Source organism: Myodes glareolus, chromosome 4, assembly GCF_982192425.1.
Source record: "Myodes glareolus chromosome 4, mMyoGla1.1, whole genome shotgun sequence".
Lineage (NCBI taxonomy): Eukaryota > Metazoa > Chordata > Mammalia > Rodentia > Cricetidae > Myodes > Myodes glareolus.
In genome coordinates, this window is record NC_142029.1 from 12,977,378 (window position 1) to 12,995,367 (window position 17,990).

The 17,990-nt window shown below is 42.6% G+C and overlaps 2 protein-coding genes across 7 annotated transcripts in view; one reads left to right on the plus strand and one right to left on the minus strand.

The window, feature by feature from the left end:
• Positions 1-2,005: 2,005 nt before the first annotated feature.
• On the minus strand, positions 2,006-4,680 carry Epm2aip1 (EPM2A interacting protein 1). The gene has a single exon (XM_048423525.3). It carries the CDS (start codon positions 4,547-4,549, stop codon positions 2,729-2,731), a length of 1,821 nt encoding a protein of 606 aa, XP_048279482.1. The 5' UTR covers positions 4,550-4,680; the 3' UTR covers positions 2,006-2,728.
• Positions 4,681-4,885: 205 nt separating this feature from the next.
• Positions 4,886-17,990, plus strand: part of Mlh1 (mutL homolog 1) — a 37,891-nt gene continuing 24,786 nt past the window's right edge. For 2 of the 6 annotated variants that reach the window (XM_048423502.3, XM_048423505.3), the window contains exons 1-8: positions 4,948-5,102; positions 7,103-7,193; positions 10,023-10,121; positions 12,290-12,363; positions 14,592-14,664; positions 16,082-16,173; positions 17,333-17,375; positions 17,721-17,809. In XM_048423502.3, the coding sequence (XP_048279459.3) occupies positions 4,987-5,102; positions 7,103-7,193; positions 10,023-10,121; positions 12,290-12,363; positions 14,592-14,664; positions 16,082-16,173; positions 17,333-17,375; positions 17,721-17,809 (677 nt within the window). In that variant the 5' untranslated portion in view covers positions 4,948-4,986. The other 4 variants (XM_048423507.3, XM_048423508.3, XM_048423504.3 and 1 more) reach the window with 4 other exon arrangements.

The window sequence follows — 17,990 nt, forward strand, 5'->3', positions numbered from 1 at the left end:
ACTTGGGGGGAAATCTGCAGGGGATAAGAATTTAGAAATATCTGCAATACAGCTGGTAAATGTCATAGGAGATGAGAGCAACTAAGGAGGTAGAGTAGGAAAACGAGGCAAGGGAGATTAGGCAGCCTAAAAGCAAGCAAACCGAGCAACAGATAGACATACTCACACATACACTTAAGTAAGAGATGCCTGCAACGACTGAGCACACCTGGGGGCTGGTGTCTCAGCAAATCTAGGACGGTTTCAAGGAAGGAAAAACACTGACAAAGATCCTGAACTTGGGTGATTTGACTGGCAATATGGGAGACTGGGCAAGCAAATAATTGAGCCAGTGGGAATGAAAGAAATGGGACCAGCTAAGGACACAGTTGTTTGTCCTATAAATGGCACTTATTTTAACTATATTCACTGATACCACAGGACCAGTAACAACTATCTATCCAAAAGGAAAAAAGGAAAGAAAAAAAGACTGCCATGCAGCTATAGTTCCTTAATACAGAAAACGGCAAAACACCTTAAACAAGTGGTTCTCAACCTGTGGGTCATGACCCCTTTGGGTCACATAGCAGATATTTACATTATGAAGTAGCAATGAAATAATCTTATGGTTGGGGTCACCACAAATATAAACTGTATTAAAGGGTCACAGCATCAGGAAGGTTGAGAACCACTGCCTTAAATAAACAAACAAAAAACCTAAGACTAGTTACAGCAAACTCTCTATTGCTGAGGGTCAATTAAAAAAAAAAATTCTTAGCTTATATATATCTCTCCCAAACTCACACAGTGGCTACATAATGCAAACTAATTTTATTATCACCTTAAAGCAAACACAAGAACTTGATAGAATGCACACGATATTAATACTTAGAGGACTAGGAATAGAAAGTAGAAGCAGCTTTCAGGACTTCCGATCGTTCTCTCAAAGAATAAAAGTACTTGAAATATTGGCTGTAAAAGGTAGCACACAAAGCTACGGGAAATTACCAGCAGAGTACTTCGGTTTCAGGTACTTAAGCTTATTCTTGGCTAAGCAAGAGGTCAGCCTGACACTGGCTTCTCTTCTCTGCACCGCTGGAATTAGGCTTCCCTATCAAGGACGCCATCAGCTTCTACTGGAGATTCTCCCTGTCTCTTGAAATAAGATAATGTGTACTTGGCGGGGAGGGTGCTGGCACTTTGGGAGGGATGACTCTTCGTGGCATCAGGCTGTCCTGAAAACCACAGGAGAGATCTTAAGCTTAAAGGCCAGCAGAACCCTCCAGTTAAACAGATAATCACAAAGGTGCCCCCCACACGTCCCGGCACTCTCAGGAAGGAGGGTTCCACCTCTGGCTGAGAACCACTGACCTCACTGACTGGTTCTTAGGCTCACGTGGCTTAGGCATCAGTTCCTTCTAAGTTTGTGGTTGCAGTCAGGTTCCTGGACTGTGCGACAGGATAACGTGCTGCAATCCTTAGGACAGACAGGAGCACGACAGCTCTTACACTGCACTTGAGGATGCTAACAAATCGCTGCTGCCTTTACATCAGGCTCACAATGCTGAGCTTTACCGTAGGGTTGACGTAATCACAGTTAACTCGTCTGATAATGTTACAGCACAAAGCCAACGTCTCTAGGAATAGAAATTGTTACAGACTGTGAATAAGGCTGCTTCTTGAGATTTACATATTACTTGTGCACTGTCTTAACTACACAATGTGTAAGACAGCTGTGGAGTAAATCCATTTTCAGCAGCTAACGAAATCTGAAATTTGTCATTTCAAAATAAAATGTCTCCCTTAAGTATAGTTTCTCTATAAAACATTAATACCCATGCAAAAGAGACGAAGAAGCTAGAGCCTCTCATAACTCCTGATCCTGAAGTGGAAAAGCCCCCTCCCACTGTTTTGATAGGGCCAAAATTCTGTCTAGGGTAGAAAAGAGAATTACTGTCTGGCAATGGTTAAGATTCCATACTTACCATGGTCCTTTGAGAGACGAGCTGAAAAAAATCACCCCTAGTTGTGAAATAAAAAGGAGCAAACCTCCAATAATGGTTTATTCTTAATTCCTGATAGTAAGAGGCCTCATACATCAAAATCTTTTAAGATAATTCTTGCTGCTCCAGCCAAATTTGATTACTTCCTCCATCTGTAATGTCACCATGAACTGGGTATGTGGAGGTGGGGGCTGAAACTGCCAGCTATTTACTTCAGGCTCAGAAATATGTTTCCAAAAATAATCTTAAAATCTGTTAACTAGACAAATACCTCCACTGTGTATATGCTCCTTTTCAGAAACTTAATTTGTTATGAGTTTCTGTAAACTGACATAAATACACTTTGAAGGAGTTGGTCATTTCAAACCAGGATCACACTTTTTACACTGTGTCAAAATAAGAGCTGAAACTTTTGGCAAATATCTCCAGGATATCTTAAAACCAGACTTCTAGTTCATGTTACAATATCAATACTAAACGTGTTGAAAATCAGTTATAACATAAACATAAAAGGCAATGACATCTCCACCAAGCTAAGATTTTAGAAGGTGTGTTCTTATGTTTCAGTCTCACGTTGCCAAATGAGATGGGGTTTTAAAAGGCAACGTGTCAGAAAGATTTCAATGTTTATCAATTTGGACATCTTGTAGTAAGCTCAGTGCTTTGCAACAATCCAAATTAGTAAACGTGAAAGAAAAATCAAACTAATTTTTCCTTTCCAAGTTGAATTGTTGTACTACAAAGGCTTATGAATCATTTCTTTCTCTCACAAGATCATCCCAACGAGGATCCATTTCGGTCGTGGCAACTCGAAATAGTGCTTGGAGATGCTCGTCGGTCAGTGGCTGGCTCAGTGTGTGCTGGTTTCGAGTTAAATATGAAAAAGCCTTATCACAGATTTGGTTACTGTCAAACAAGGATGCCACCTTATAGGCAACCCCTTTGATAATGGGGTATGCTTCACCAGACAATCCAGCATAAAACTGTCCCAAGTCTTTGACTCTGTATTCATTCCACAGGTCAGTGTTCGCCTGGAGTTTCGTCAGCTCTACTCGCACTGAAATAGGCGCATATTCAGGCTTAAAGCTAAACGGGTTTGCAAAGAGTTCTAAGTCCTTTTTAATGAACCTGAGGTCCTTAAAATGTCTCTCAAAATCTTTCTGTAGGCGGGAGATCACCATCTGATACCTGTCAGGATCAAATATTTTCTGATCTTCCTTAAACTGCTGTTTAAGTTCATCAACGATTATGCTGAAGGCAGGAAAGTCGGCTAGATTGACTTCCTCCATATGTCTCTGAAGTGAACTCAGCTTTCCCTCAAAGGTACAGATTCGTTCAAAGGCGGCAGCGGCAAAGACCTTACTGATCTGCAGTTCTTCACTGATCTCTCGAAGATAGTCCATAATATCTACCAAGAAGCCAAAATCACAGAGCCACTGCTTGTCTGAGAAGTGGACTGTTGTGGCCCCCACCGAAACCAAGAAAGCCTCTATTTCTTTTCTTAGTGAAAATATTAGTTTTAACGTCTTGCCTCTTCTCAGCCAGTTGTTCAAACACCGTCCATTAACCCTTTCGCCGTGCTCGGATTCAGATTCAGTTAGTAAAGGCTGGAACTCTGGTCGTCTAACACCTCGGGTCTTAATCATAACTACCCACTCGGATATGGTATTTATGATCTGATTAATATCAACATCGTAAGAACTCAGCAGTTCTAAGTGCAGAAATCCCGAATAGTGGATAACGTTCCAACAGTTGGGGCTCACGGCCTTTTCTCTCATGTAGGAGACCAGTCCCGAGTTCTCGCCGATCATCCTTAGGGTGTGGGTCGTGGTCAGTCCAACCATTCGCTGTAAGCTGAGTCCTGCTGTCTGCAGGGCCTCCAGAATTGCCGACATGAGGGCCCCGACACTGAAGTGATGAGTCAGGTTGACAATCGTCAGAAGATCTTCCTGAACCTCCAGGTCGCGGCCGACGCCACGGATGAAGACCAGGAGGTAGTTCTCATAGGCCACAAAAGCCTGGTCATCCAAAGCGAGAGAATAGGCCTTGAAGTCCCTGGCTCGGTTAAACAGCTGGCTGCGGAGATTGCTGTCAATGCTCAGAATTCTCTGGCGCGTGATCTCCGGCGATAAATCAATGCCTTCCAGGACGCCGACGTGATCGGGCAGCACCTCTCTCAGCAACACCTCCATGCACTGGTGTACGAAGTCTCCCTCACCCCAGCCGCGACCCTTCAAGGCCAAGAAGCGACAGAGGCCGAGGCCTGCCCGCGTCGCTCTCTCCTCCGGAGTGAGCACGGCCGCCAGGGACATGTCGCCCTGTCGCAGCCGCTCTACCAGGGCCGCGCGCTCCTCGTCCCCTACGAACCGTTCGTAGAATTCGTGTTCTGCCTCGTAGTGGCGCCTCACGTCGCGTTCCCGGGTCGAGGCGACCAGGCGGCGACACACCAGGCACAGGGCCCCGTCGCCCTCCGCAGGCTCCACCACCAGGTAACGCTGGGTCCACTCGGGCCGGAACACGAGAGCCTCGTCGACTTCCATCCTGATCCTCTTGGGCGTCATCCACATTCTGCGGAAGGCCACACGAGCACGCCGAGCTCCGAGGCCGCAGCAAACGGGGAGGAGCCCGCCGAGCGCCAAGCACCCCCTGGGGTCTGCGCCAGATCACCCGAGCCGGGGCGCACCAGCCTCCGCCAGGGCACCTCCGTTCCTATTGGCTGGAGATTTCGTATTCCCTTAGCTCTCGGGAGCGAACCAATAGGAAGAGCGGACCGTGAACTTTGCCGCGCAAGCGCGTGACCCTCTAGTCCAGTGGGCGGCCGCCGTTGAGGGCGGGACAGGGACCCAGGAACTGACGTGTCGAAAAGCAACTTGACTGGCATTCGTGCTGCCCAATCATCACTCGTCACTGAGAAGGCCGTCAGGACGGCGTCGGCCGAAGGGGGAGGTGGAACGTGAAGGTGAGGAGCCGGAGTGATTGGCTGACGGCGAGCCGTGGCGCCGACATGGCGTTTGTAGCGGGAGTTATTCGGCGTCTGGACGAGACGGTAGTGAACCGCATAGCGGCGGGGGAAGTTATCCAGCGGCCGGCTAATGCTATCAAAGAGATGCTTGAAAACTGGTACGGAGGGAACGGAGCCGAGTTCCCCGAAGGCGACACGGGACGGGACGGGCCGACCCACCTGCTGCGGTCGGCCATCCGGGGCTGCGCTGGGCACGGGGGACCCTGAGCGCGCCTGGCCGGCTTCCGGCTGGCGGGGGTCCTCACTGCTTCCGCGAGACCCGTTTGTGTCTCAAGTAAAGGAAGCAGGCGTGATACGGATTTAATAGTACCTTCCCGAAGGAAGCTGCTTAGCTTCACACCACGTTCGCAAAAGATGCGCAACTGAAGATGTGTGAATGTCTAGGGTGGAGGGAGAAACAAGCCTCAGAGCACACCGTGCTCTGATGATCGTTTATCATTGATTCAATCCCTACACATCCAGGGCACAGTTCCTTTTGAGTTTTGTTCAAAATTATTGGCGTTTTAGGTCAGGCCAGTGGACATGGGACTTTTTTTTTTCTGATTCTCCTACTGTCAAATCAATGACCCCACTTAGTGTTCTAGGAAGAAGCATTTGTTGCTTCTGAAACTTAGACCCGTCCATCACTTTGTGGAGAGAAGTTAAAAATGTGAACAGAACCGTATACTTCAAAATAGACACACCATCAAATAGGTTCAAAAAGGACTCCCATAAAGACTGGCAGAGCCTTTGTGTTGATATCAGTTGATGTCAGTGAAGCCCTTACGTTGTTACAATAAAGAGAAAAGGTTTCTCCAGTGAGGACTGGCAGTCTTGTAGAAGTTCACTGAAAACAAACCATTCAGAGCAATGGTACTACAAGAGGGAGAAAGGAAAAGAGGTAAACGGTAACCAGCCCAAGTTATCCTGATAGCTCATTCTACATACAACTGTCTATTGCTGTACCAAATCCAACGGCCCCAGGCTTCCTGCAGCCAGTTAGTGTACTCTGTCTGAATACTGTAAACAAAAACTAAGCTTAAAAACAGCATAGCTTGTATTCAAGCAGAGATTTTGCATGGATTCTAGTTAAGGACTTTTTAAATATTTAAGGTTTTTGGTACAGGGGCGCCAAGAATGAGAGAAATGGACAACTTCCCCTTTTCATGCAGTCCCAGGCCAAATTTGTTTTCTGTGGTAGAAACTTACTTCTTCCTTTTTATTTTCCCCTTTTAGCTTAATTAATTTGGTTTACTGCCTTGTCTGTGTGATGGAGATAGTATGTACAACACACTTGTGGAGGTCAGAAGAGAACTTTGTGGGTCCTAGGGATTGAACTCAGGTCATTTGATTAGTGGCAGGTGCCTTTACCCCCTCAGATATTTTCTGTGAATGGGTGTTTTGCTGGTACATGTCTATGCACCATGTGCATGCAGTGCCCGTAGAGGCCTAAAGAGGACATCAGGTCCTCTGCAGATGGTCCTGAGCCACCATGTGGGGGCTGGGAGCTGAACTCTGGTCCTCTGGAAAAGCAGCCCGTGCTCATAACTGCTGAACTACCTCTAGACCCCCACCCCTTAAACCCTCTTTTTTTGTTTACTTGTTTTTGCTTTTTGTTTTGTTTTGTTTTGTTTTGTGACAGGATTTCTCTTTGTAGCAGCCCTGACTGTCCTGAAACTCATCTTGTAGACCAGGCTGGCCTTGAACTCACAGAACCTGGTCTGCTTCTGTCTCCCCCCCCCCCCCCCAGTGGTGGAATTAAAGGTGTGTACCACTGTACCGGCACCCTTTAAGCCTCTTCAATTTCTACATGGCAGTTTTTCTTTGCTTCATCATGAGTGTGTTTTCTTGAAAATGTAAGTGCAGAGGAAAACATCATTTTTAAATATTATTACAGTAAAATTGGTTGAAAAGAGTAAGAAACAACTGTACTAAAAGGGCTGTCCTACAGGAACAGAAGTGTTGGCTCTGCACTTAATGGCTTTTGTAGTATACGTTCATACAGCACCCACATTGAGCTGTCAGACAGAGAGACAACATGTCAAATACTCTGGAGTTTGTTATTATAGTATGTGTATCAAAGTAGTTGCAACTGACAATATTTTTTTCTGATTGCTAGTTTAGATGCAAAATCTACAAATATTCAAGTGATTGTTAAAGAAGGAGGCCTGAAGTTAATTCAGATCCAGGACAATGGCACTGGAATCAGGGTAAGAAAAGCCTGGGGGAACTGGGTTTGTGTGCTTCGTGTCAAACTTCTAGGAAAATGCACGACCTCTCCCTAGCCTGCTGACTTAGTATTTTGCAGAAAGTATTTTGGATTTAAAGCTTGAACACTAACAATAATTACATATCAAGTTTCTACAGTGTATTAGACATTGTTCAGGAGGTATATCAGTAAATAAAAATAAAAATCCTTTGCTTTCTGTCCTGGTAAATGGGAGTCAGTAAATAGTGACTAGTATGTCAGATGGCATACAGCACGGAACAGAAGGTGGAAGCTGGGAAGAAGATAGGATCAGAGAATGGGAAGAGATGCAGTCTCCATTTAGTGGTAATTCAGAAGGGTTTTAATATAGGTGTGAAATTTACAGAGAAAACCAATGGAGATCAAAAAACAAGTTAGGAAACTGTTGAAAGGATGAATTTCCTGGGCAGAGAGAAGAATAAAGACAAAAATGATGAAGCTGAAACATGTCTGAACTTGGTGGACCAGTCAGGAAGTCAGTGTATCTCCAACAGGGAGAACAAGAGAAGGGTGATAGGCATGAGGCCTGAGAGGAAACATGTTAGATCTTCTGGCTGTAGCTTTTTTGACAACAATGGTAGAATATGACCCAAGGATTTTAAGCAAAGCAGTTCATGATATGGTGATGAGTTTTATTTAAAAAACCTTTGAATTGGCTCAGAGTGATGGCTCAGTGATTAAGAGCACTTTCCCACACTTGCAGAGGACTCAGGTTCAGTTCTCAGCATCTGTATCATGTGTCTCAACAGCTAGAACGCCAGTTTAAGGGTGGTCCAGTGGCCTCTGAGGGCACCTCCTGAGTGTGGTACACATACAATCAGGCACACACACATGCACATAAAAAAATTAAAAATTTAAAAGAGTCTTTTGGAAACAACTTGCTGAAGGACCATGTAAAAGCAGTGAGAAGACTCTTGTAGGGACCCAGGAATGGGTTCCAGTGCTGTGGACCAGTCTGATTGTATTTGAGATGACAGGACCAGTGAGATTACTGAGTTAATTCTGAAGGCAGACCTCAGAATTTGCTGGTATGAGATAGATAGGCATTGAGTAAGAGTTGTCAGTTATCAGAATGGGAAAGACTATAGAAGAAAGGCTTGAAGGGAAGATAAGCAGTTCATTCGGGAGCCTGTTAAAGTACCCCTAGGGGTCTGTATCTCTGTGAACACAATGGAGAGGACTGCAGATGAAAATTTCAAAGTTTGCATATTTTGATATATTAAAAGCTATCAGACTCATGAAAAGATGTTCAGAGGTAGCCATTACAGAAATGAATATCCAAGCTGTGATTAGATAACTATTTCATATTTGTTAATATGACCACTATCAAAGAAATAAAATTATATTGATTGTTAGACAGTAGAAAATTCAGTCTCTGTGCATTGTTGGTGGAAATGTAAATAGTGTATCAACTGTGAAAAGTGGTGTGGTGTTTCCTCAGAATTACAATCACTGTTTCTACTTCTGTGTACATGCATATAAGTGAAAGCAGGGACACAGGCAGATTTGTGTGGGTGTACCCATAGCATTATCTACAACAGACCCAAGGTGCAGTGGACTCGTGTTCATCAGGTGAACGGATAAACTGTGATACACATCCACACAGTAGAAGAGAATTCAGCCTTAGATAGGCATGAAATTCTGACATGCTTCAACGGGGATAACCTTGGAAGACCGTATACCAAGTGAAATAAATCAATCTCGGAAAGTAAAAGGATTGAACATTTCCTGTTCTATGAGGTTTCTAGAGAAGTCACTCAGAGAGACAGAATGTGGGATGGTGATTGCCAGAGATTGGAAATGGGAAGAATGGAAAGTTATTATTAAACAGTTTAAGAAAAATGATGAAGTTCTGGATGTGGATGGTTGTATATTCTTTCTTGTTAGATTGATATAAATTTAACTAATGTTAAGAATGTACTTAATGAACTGAACTATACACTTAGAAGTGATTAAAATAAAAAGGGTTTTAAGATTATCTCTGTGTGTGTCTATGTGTATATCTCTCTCTCTCTCTCTGTGTATGTGTATGTGTGTGTGTTTGGTATAGACACTGCCTGTGAGTGCTAGTGTCTGTAAAGGCCAGAAGAGGTATTGAATTCCCTGAGCTAGAGTTAGAAGTAGCAATAGCCATCTGGTGTGGGTGCTCTTACCACACTGAACTATCTCTCCAGCCCTTGTTTATGGCTTTTGAGGCCTGGTCTCTTGTGACTTACACTAACCTTGATTACACTGTATGGCTATGGGTGACCGTAAATTCTTGTCCCTCACACTTCTACCTCCAAAGTGCTAGAATTTCAAGTGTGTGCCACCACATCCAGCTAAAATGAAAATTTTGTTACATGTATTTTTATTTTTACTACAATTTTAAGAGTTTCCTGCACACTGAAAATAAAGATTTGTTTTGTTTTGTTTTGTTTAAAAAGAAAACGGAATTTGGATATGATGTCATATGCATAGAATTCCAGCACTTAAGAGATCGCTGTCGGAGAAGTATCCTCGGCTATGTAGTGACACCCTGTCTCTAGGAGACAGACATGAGTGAGCATAGGTAGAGAAGCGGTGTAAGGGTGGAGTCCCAGTGTTAGGAGGTGGGAACTACAGGACTCTGAGAAGGAACAGCCTAGAGAAGAAGGTCCAGGGGTAGTTCGGGTGCCATAAGGAAGTTAGTATTAATGCAAACCTCTTCTGAGAACTTCTTCTCAGATTAAAGCACTAAAATGAGACTCCAGAAAGATTTGGGAAGGTGGGAGAGATAATTATTTATTCCTTTTCCCTCTTAATCCTGTAGAAGGAAGATCTGGATATTGTGTGCGAGAGGTTCACCACAAGTAAACTGCAGACTTTTGAAGATTTAGCCAGCATTTCTACCTATGGCTTTCGGGGTGAGGTAAGCGAAGGCTTGAAGAAATGTATAGAAATGCCCACCTGTGATGACATTATCATTTCTCAACAGAAGCAAATGAAATTTGACACTTTTTATTGTTAAATACAAATAAATTTTAACAGATTTAGCTTTCCAGGACAGAAAATTTTTAAAAAATACTTTATATACTATTTTATCTACAGAGGCACTGAACATCATGTATCTCTATAGAAGTCCCTAATATCACCTATGAAATTTTATCAGAAAATCAAATGTGAATCTGATCAACATTTTCATTTGCATATCAGTGTATGGAAAATATAGGGCCGTGTGGGAATGGTAACATAAGCTATACAGGGTTAGAAAATTACACACAATAGGCTCAACTGGCAGACTGCACAGGAAAACTAAAAGACATTTGTAGGGCCTGAGGAGCCACCTCATTTGATCTCTCTCTCCCTCCCTCTCTATGTCTCTGTCTCTTTCTTTCAAATGGGGTCTCACTATCTCAGAAGAGGCAGACCTGACTGTCCTGGAACTCACAAGGGTCTGCCTGCTTCTGTCTCCCCAGTATCCCCACACTCACACTTTATTGACTCTTTCTTGAATCTTATCTAGATCCTAATTTGAGAAAATGATGATTTTTTTTTTTCATTTTCAAGGCAGAAATATTTGAGCATATTGGCCCACTTTCTTCCTGAAAATACACAGAATTGTCTTCTATGAACAGGTCTTGCCTTACTTACATGAGTCTCAAAGTTATTTATATTTTAAGTCTGCCTTATGCTTTGAACTATGTCTTCTATAGCCCTGGTTTGTCTTGTACTTTTTATGTAGCTGAGGCTGGTCTTAAGCTCCTGATCTTCCTGCCTTTACGTCCAAAATATTGGGATTACAAGCTGCACTACCACACCCAGCTCAAGTTTGTAAGTGTTGAAAATTTTATAAACCAAGCTGGGTACAGTGGTACATGCCTGTAATACTGGTACTTGGGAGGCGGAGACAGGACAATTGAGAGTTTGAAACCAGCCAGACTACAAAGCAGGGGGTGGGGAGGGGAGACGATGGGACCTTATAGATTACAACCTAGGGAAATCTGGGGTGACCAAGTAATCTCTGAGCCTGAAGCATATTCTCTTTTTCATTTGTTTTTGAGATGGGTTCAGGCTCCTTTGCTGATCTCAAACTCCTGGGTTCAGGTGATCTTGCTGCCTCAGCTGCCCAAGGAGAGCCATGTTCCTTTTAATGAATTGAAACTGCCTCAGGTGTGTGGAGGTTGTTGTACAGACCCATTGTAATTGTTTCTATAAAGCAGTTTTTAGAGATCCTGTTTTTTTTTTTTCTTTTTCTGAAGGCCCATTTTTTAATTTCTTGGAAGATACATCACTAAAAATATATTAAACACATTTGCTACCATTTGGAACTGAAGTGTCCCCTAGAGACCCATGCACTGAAAGCTTGGTCCCCTGTTTATTGTTATTGGGATATTATTGAAGCTAAGTGTAGGGATGGTGAGACCTCTTCCTGTTCCTGTTCTCTCTGACCTCTGTGGATGTTTGGTGTGAGGAGCTTTGGTCTCTATGAACTCCACACCATGATGAATTTCTTCAGCACAGGACCAAAGCATCAGAACCTACAGACCATCAAATGAGTCCTCTAAAACCATGAGCTGAGAGAAGCCTTTTGTCTATAAATTGGTCATCTCATATATTGTTACAGTAATGGGATACTGTCCAGCACAGTCCCTGTGTACTGCCATGAAATACAGTTGCTGTTAACACAGGAAGTGTTGTGTGATTCCTTTCAGAGTTTTAATATAAGCTTTCCTTTATTTTAGTGATTACCCTATGAATTAGATTTTATCGATTTTTCTTTTTCGTTCGTTCTTTTTTTTTTTAGTTTGGTTTGTTTTTTGAGACAGGGTTTCTCTGTAGCTTTGGAGCCTGTCCTGGAACTAGCTCTGTAGACCAGGCTGGCCTTGAACTCACAGAGTTCCACCTGCCTCTGCCTCCCAAGTGCTGGGATTAAAGGTGTGTGTCACCATCGCCTGACTTTATCTCTTTTTCTTAAAACATTGTCAGATTGTTCATTGTTGCTTCATTAATGCAGATCAAAAGAGGCAAGTTAGATAAGCTTTGCCTTTGATGAAGCAACAGTGAGTTTTCCTTTCATCTTATCCCCCTCTCCCTCAGGCTTTGGCGAGCATAAGCCATGTGGCTCATGTTACTATTACAACCAAAACAGCTGATGGAAAATGTGCATACAGGTATGTGATGATGACTTCTGTGAGGCATTTGGTCTCAGGGTGACCCCCCCCCCCAAACGCGTTACTTTGTTGTTGTTAAGATATTAGATTTCTTCCCTTCCTAGGGATAAATTGTTTATCTACGGGGATGATCATGAAGTGATACTTTTCATGAATTCTTTTTACATTTTAGATTCATTTACTTTATGTGTATGGACATTTTGACTGCATACATGTCTGTGCACTAGGTGTATGTATGGTGCCTTTGGAGGCCAGAAGACGGGGTGGGGTCTCTGGCACTGGAGTTACAGATAATTATAGACTGCCATCTGAATTCTGGGAATTGAATACGCGTCCTCGGTAAGTTTCCAGGTCATGAGATCTGCCCTGTAAAGGGATAGTGAAACTCCTTTCTGCTTATTTTATCTTTGGCCTCTTGTGTTCTACTGGAAGATCAGCCAGTGCTTTTAACAGCTGAGCCATCTCTCTAGCCCCAGTTTGTGACTACTTAAGAGGTAAATTGTGCCAGGCAGTGGTGGCGCACGCCTTTAATCCCAATACTCGGGAGGCAGAGGCAGGCGGATCTCTGAATTCAAAGCTAACCTGGTCTACAGAGTGGGTCCCCTGGACAGCCAGGGGAGATCCTGTCTTGAAGTGCTACCCTCAAGAGAGAGAGAGAGAGAGAGAGAGAGAAGAGAGAGAGAGAGAGAGAGAGAGAGAGATTCTAAGTTGATAAGCTGTAACATATTACAAGCACTAAGGAGGATGTCTATTGCACATAAGTTTTCTAAGCAAATAGTAGTTACTAGTGTTAGTTCTGCCATTTTGCTCTTTAGTTGGCTAGGATGCTGAAGACTCAACACTCATTTACTGACTCCTGTGTTTCTGGTTCCCTTTAGCCTGTACCTGAGTGATCTGGCTACTGGCTGTTGTACCAGCAGTTTCCAGAAGCTCAAAAATGGTCCTGGAACAGAACCAAAATGGAGTTCAAGAAATCAAAATCATGCTCTTGTTTTTGTAAGCATTGGCTGCCACTGGCTGAAGACTAGTAGCAGTACCTAGTGAATGCAGAAAGAAAGAAAAGCAACAAGAAAACACATTTTAAGCATGCAAGTTGTTTGTAAATTAAAATAGGAAATTCTGTGTCCTCCATCTTCTTAAGCAGACTAATGTGTGATGTAATAGAGAGTGCTTCAGAGTATGCAAGACGTGTTGGGGGGTCTTGATTCCATGTGAATTTGGGTGGACTGGCTGAAATGTTATAAACCAGAGAGACAGTTGTGAGTTAAGTTTTTTGTAAATAGCTTGAGGTACCTGTTTCATGACCTCTGGTTTTGTGTTATGCCCTATCTGGGGTTTCTACTGGCTCCCTTCTGAGGCAGGATGAAATCCAGAGGTATCGTTTTGACCCCCAGTGCCTTCCTATGCTCGATAGTTTTGTATCAACTTGATATAAGCTAAAGTCACTTGAGAAGAGGGAGCCTCAACTAAGAAAATGCCTCTAGGGCTGGAGAGATGACTCAACAGTTAAGAGCACTGGCTGCTCTTCCAGAGGACCCCAGTTCAGTTCCCAGCACTCACATGGCAGCTCACAACTGTCTGTAACTCCATTTCCAGGGGATCCAGCATCTTTACACAGATATACATGCAGGCAAAACACCAATGCACATAAAATTAAAGTAAAATAAAATAAAATGCTTCTATAAGATCTGCTTTAAAATAAAATCCAGTTAGTATATAATATGGCTATGTTATAATGTATTGATATAATTTTCATTTTTAAATGAAATATAATGGACTAAATCCAGGAAGTAGACACAATTATGAAAGGTTAGAATGTACATTGTTTTATTAGTTCTGTTTTGGGTTTTGTGTTGGGTGGTGGATAAGTATGTAAATAAAGTATATTTCATATTGAAGGTGTAAATTTAATTTGAAGCTCCACAGATTAATTTCTCAATGTCTATTTTAACTGTATAGAAATTCATTGAGCTATATAGGCTTTGGGCCTGGTTAATTTTGGTGTACGAGGATTTATTTATTTGCAGGCTTTTTTTAAATAATGAAGTTTGTCTTTTAAATGTGGAGTATTAATGTATTTATTGTTTCATGTAGTGTAGGGACTTTGAAGGTATTTCTCGTGTCAAGGTTACAGATATATGCTGTAATGTCTATATTAGGGTTTTTGTTTTTATGCTGTGGCTAAGTATCCTATTAGATACTAATAATCTTCAATGTTTTTTGACTAGAGCAAGTTACTCAGATGGAAAGCTGAAAGCCCCTCCTAAGCCGTGTGCAGGCAACCAGGGTACTCAGATTACGGTAAGAATGGCACATCGGAATAAAACTTGGAACACACAGCTTAGTAGGAATGCTGAAGTAAAAGTAAAATGAGCTCTGAGTTCCTGGTGTAAAAATCAGATAAATTTTGACTTGTAATAGAAGCCCCAAGATACCTAAGCTTCTAAGTAAGAAAAATGATTATTGGGTTTTATGGCATGGCAGCCTGCCTACGTTTTGTCTTTTGTAAGGGGCTGGGTTGTAAAAATCAGTGGCAGAGTAGTTGGCATTGAGAAATCATTATGGTGGACTAGAAGACATGGGTCGGAGTCCCAGTCTCACCTTTCAGTACCCATGTGTTCACAGGCAGGTCACTAACATCTCAGAATTCAGTTTCCAGTGTCTCCAGCAGAGCAGAGGCTTTCTGCCTGACTGCCTCAGGGCCATGGGTGGGTCATGAGTGTTGTGAATCAAAATCCTTCTAATATCTCAGTGTCTTTACAGTCTGGGATCCCATGGGCACCTCCCTGTCATCTTACATGTCTCTGACCCTTCACTCCTGACCCCAGCTGTAGGAGACAGATGCAAGAATGTGCTTCAAAGTGCTGTGCAGTGGCGTTTCAATTGTATTGTAATAAATAAAGCCTTCCTGAAGATCTGAGAGTAAAACAGTCCCACTGGTCAGCCTTACAGACCAGGTTATGGCATCACACATCTTTATTCCCTGTAGCCACAATGACACGCACCTTTAATCCCAGCAGCCACATTAGTTACCATAGAAATCTGGTGGTGCATTCCTTAATCCCAGCCCAAGAGAGTATTATAAAACAGGAAGAAACCATTGTCAACACGCAGTCTCATTCTTAGTTTCCAGGAGGCAGGATCGCCATTTCAGGCTGAGGTCAAGGTAAGAGCCAGTGGCTCGCTGTTTTGTTTTACAGGTCTTCAGGTTGTCTTTATTTACAATTGAAATTTCACTATGGTGCTGGCTAGGAGGGCCTTAGCTGCATACATAGGGTGATTGTTGAAAACTCCAAATTATCCAAATTATCTCCAGAGTTTTATAATTTTCTTTAGTTTGAGAAATGTCTCTGAATGCCATGTAATATAGTAATTGATTGTAGAGTTACATTCATGTCTTACCAAATTGTCTACTCTCTTGAACAAGACAATAATTTTAAATGTCCTCATATTTTTAGTCCTTTATACCTTTAACAAACAGCATGCCATAGAGCCATTCCCCGTTATCTGTTTGAGAATTGAGTGAATGTGGGATACAGGAAAAATACTCTTTAACTCCTTTGTAGATGCTTCCCCACCCCCACCCCCAATCAGAACTTAGAACAGTACTGCTGGTAATGTCCCTGGATTCACTAACTTGAGATCCAGCTTTAGGTAGACAGTGCAAAGCTTTCCATGTACGCCCATGAACTTACAAGACAACTGGATCTCTCTTCAGGTGGAGGACCTTTTTTACAACATAATGACGAGGAGAAAAGCATTGAAAAATCCAAGTGAAGAGTATGGGAAAATTTTGGAAGTTGTTGGCAGGTACTGTCCAAAATCTGAGGGTGAATCCTTGAGCTCTGTCATTAAAAGAACATGCCCCAGTGCTCGCAAATTAAGTTAGGTGCAGACAACAAAACTTACCTGTGTGCTACTCTGGTTCCAGTTTGCTCATCAGTCCTAAGTCTTGACCCATCTTGTGAGCAGTACAGTTGGTGTTCTTTGGTAGGTTCTTTGCTGGCAGATGAAGCAAACTAATCTTAGCTACCTTGACTCAAAAAGAAATCATTGAATGGTTGCTTATTGGGTAGGAAGAGGTAGCACAGGATGACAGATGGTCCTCCTGTTCTCCTCTACCTCTCCTTTTTAAGTTCTGTCCTGGACAGTGCTGTGATTGACATTACTGGGATCCATTGTTTTGTACCCACAGCTCTGGAAAAACTTGTTGTTTGGCAATCTTTATTTAGTATGCCTTGGGAGAGATGGGATTAAAGGAGTTTCCCAAAGCAGCTTGGAGGCTGTTAAACGAAGGGTCTCAGGGCACCTACAAGCAGAATTATATTTTGATAAACGTAATATATTGGCACAGTGGCTGCAGCGCGGGTTTGATCCCAAGTGTCTTTAATCTTAATAGTGGTTTGTGTCAACTGTCTTTTATATTTATAAAATATATTTGTCCATACAGGAAACGGTTCATGTATTAGGTCCCCTAACCCTCCTCACTTCCACTAGTACAATTGTACAAATCAGTGTCAAAAATGTTCTCAGTGACTCTTTTGGTTCTAAGTGTGGTAAGGTGGAAAACTTTTCTTAATAAATGCGTTCCCTAAGCACTGTTGTCAGCAGGGTTGGTGGACAGAGGCGTGATGAAGTCATCTTCACAGAACCTGTGGGTCCTGGAGCAGGACCAGCTGAGGAAAGCGTAAGGGAGCCAATCATGAAAATAATCCTGTAGGTTCAGACTGGACCACGATCCAGTCAGCCGCCTCTAACGTTCTGTGTCAAGGTTGGCAGTGTTGTCTCCATGAGTCTCTGTTGTTTTGTTTTCTTGGAGATAATACAGGTTATACCAAGGTATTTTGGCTGTATATATCTTTGTTTTAAATCACGTTTTTCTTATAAATCTACCAAGTTATTTAATTAAAAGTAGATCTCTGAAAGTATTTGACTCCCCTCTACTTAGCTTTTGCCTTTTCTTTTGTAGGTATTCAATACACAATTCAGGCATTAGTTTCTCAGTTAAAAAAGTAAGTCATGATTTTTTTTTCAAAAGATATATTTATTTTTATTTTATATGTACAAATACTTTACCTGCATGTATTTTTCTGCACCATGTGCATGCCTGGTGTCTACAGAGGCCAGAAAAGGACATCAGATCCCTTGGAACTGGATTTGTGGATGGTTGTGAGTGCTGTGTGGACGCTGGAAAAAGAGTAGTAGTCAGTGTTTTTAATGACTGGTCCATCTCTCTAGTCACTAAATTATGATTTTTGAAGGACAATAGAAAAGAAACGTAGGACATTTTTAAGAAACAATTTCTACTACTCAGGGCCATTGGATGCCAAGTCACCATGCTGTCTGTTGTTTTTCAGCAAGGTGAGACAGTGGCTGATATCAGAACACTACCCAATGCCACAACCGTGGACAACATTCGCTCCATCTTTGGAAACGCTGTTAGTCGGTATGTGAGTAACCCACGTATAGTGAAGTCTTTGGAATTCCCTCCCTTGGTTCATCACCCATTGTGTTGTTCTGAAAGCTGCCAAGACAGTGGAGGCTGCTAGGTCTGGTGTAGTCGGTGTGCAGGCTTGTAGTTGGGTTTCATGGTGCTTGATGTGGTCACTGTCTTACTGGGAGTCAGT

Coding starts and splice junctions, on each gene's coding strand:
- Epm2aip1 (XM_048423525.3), bottom strand. CDS start 4,549: ATGTGGATGACGCCCAAGAGGATCAGGATGGAAGTCGACGAGGCTCTC.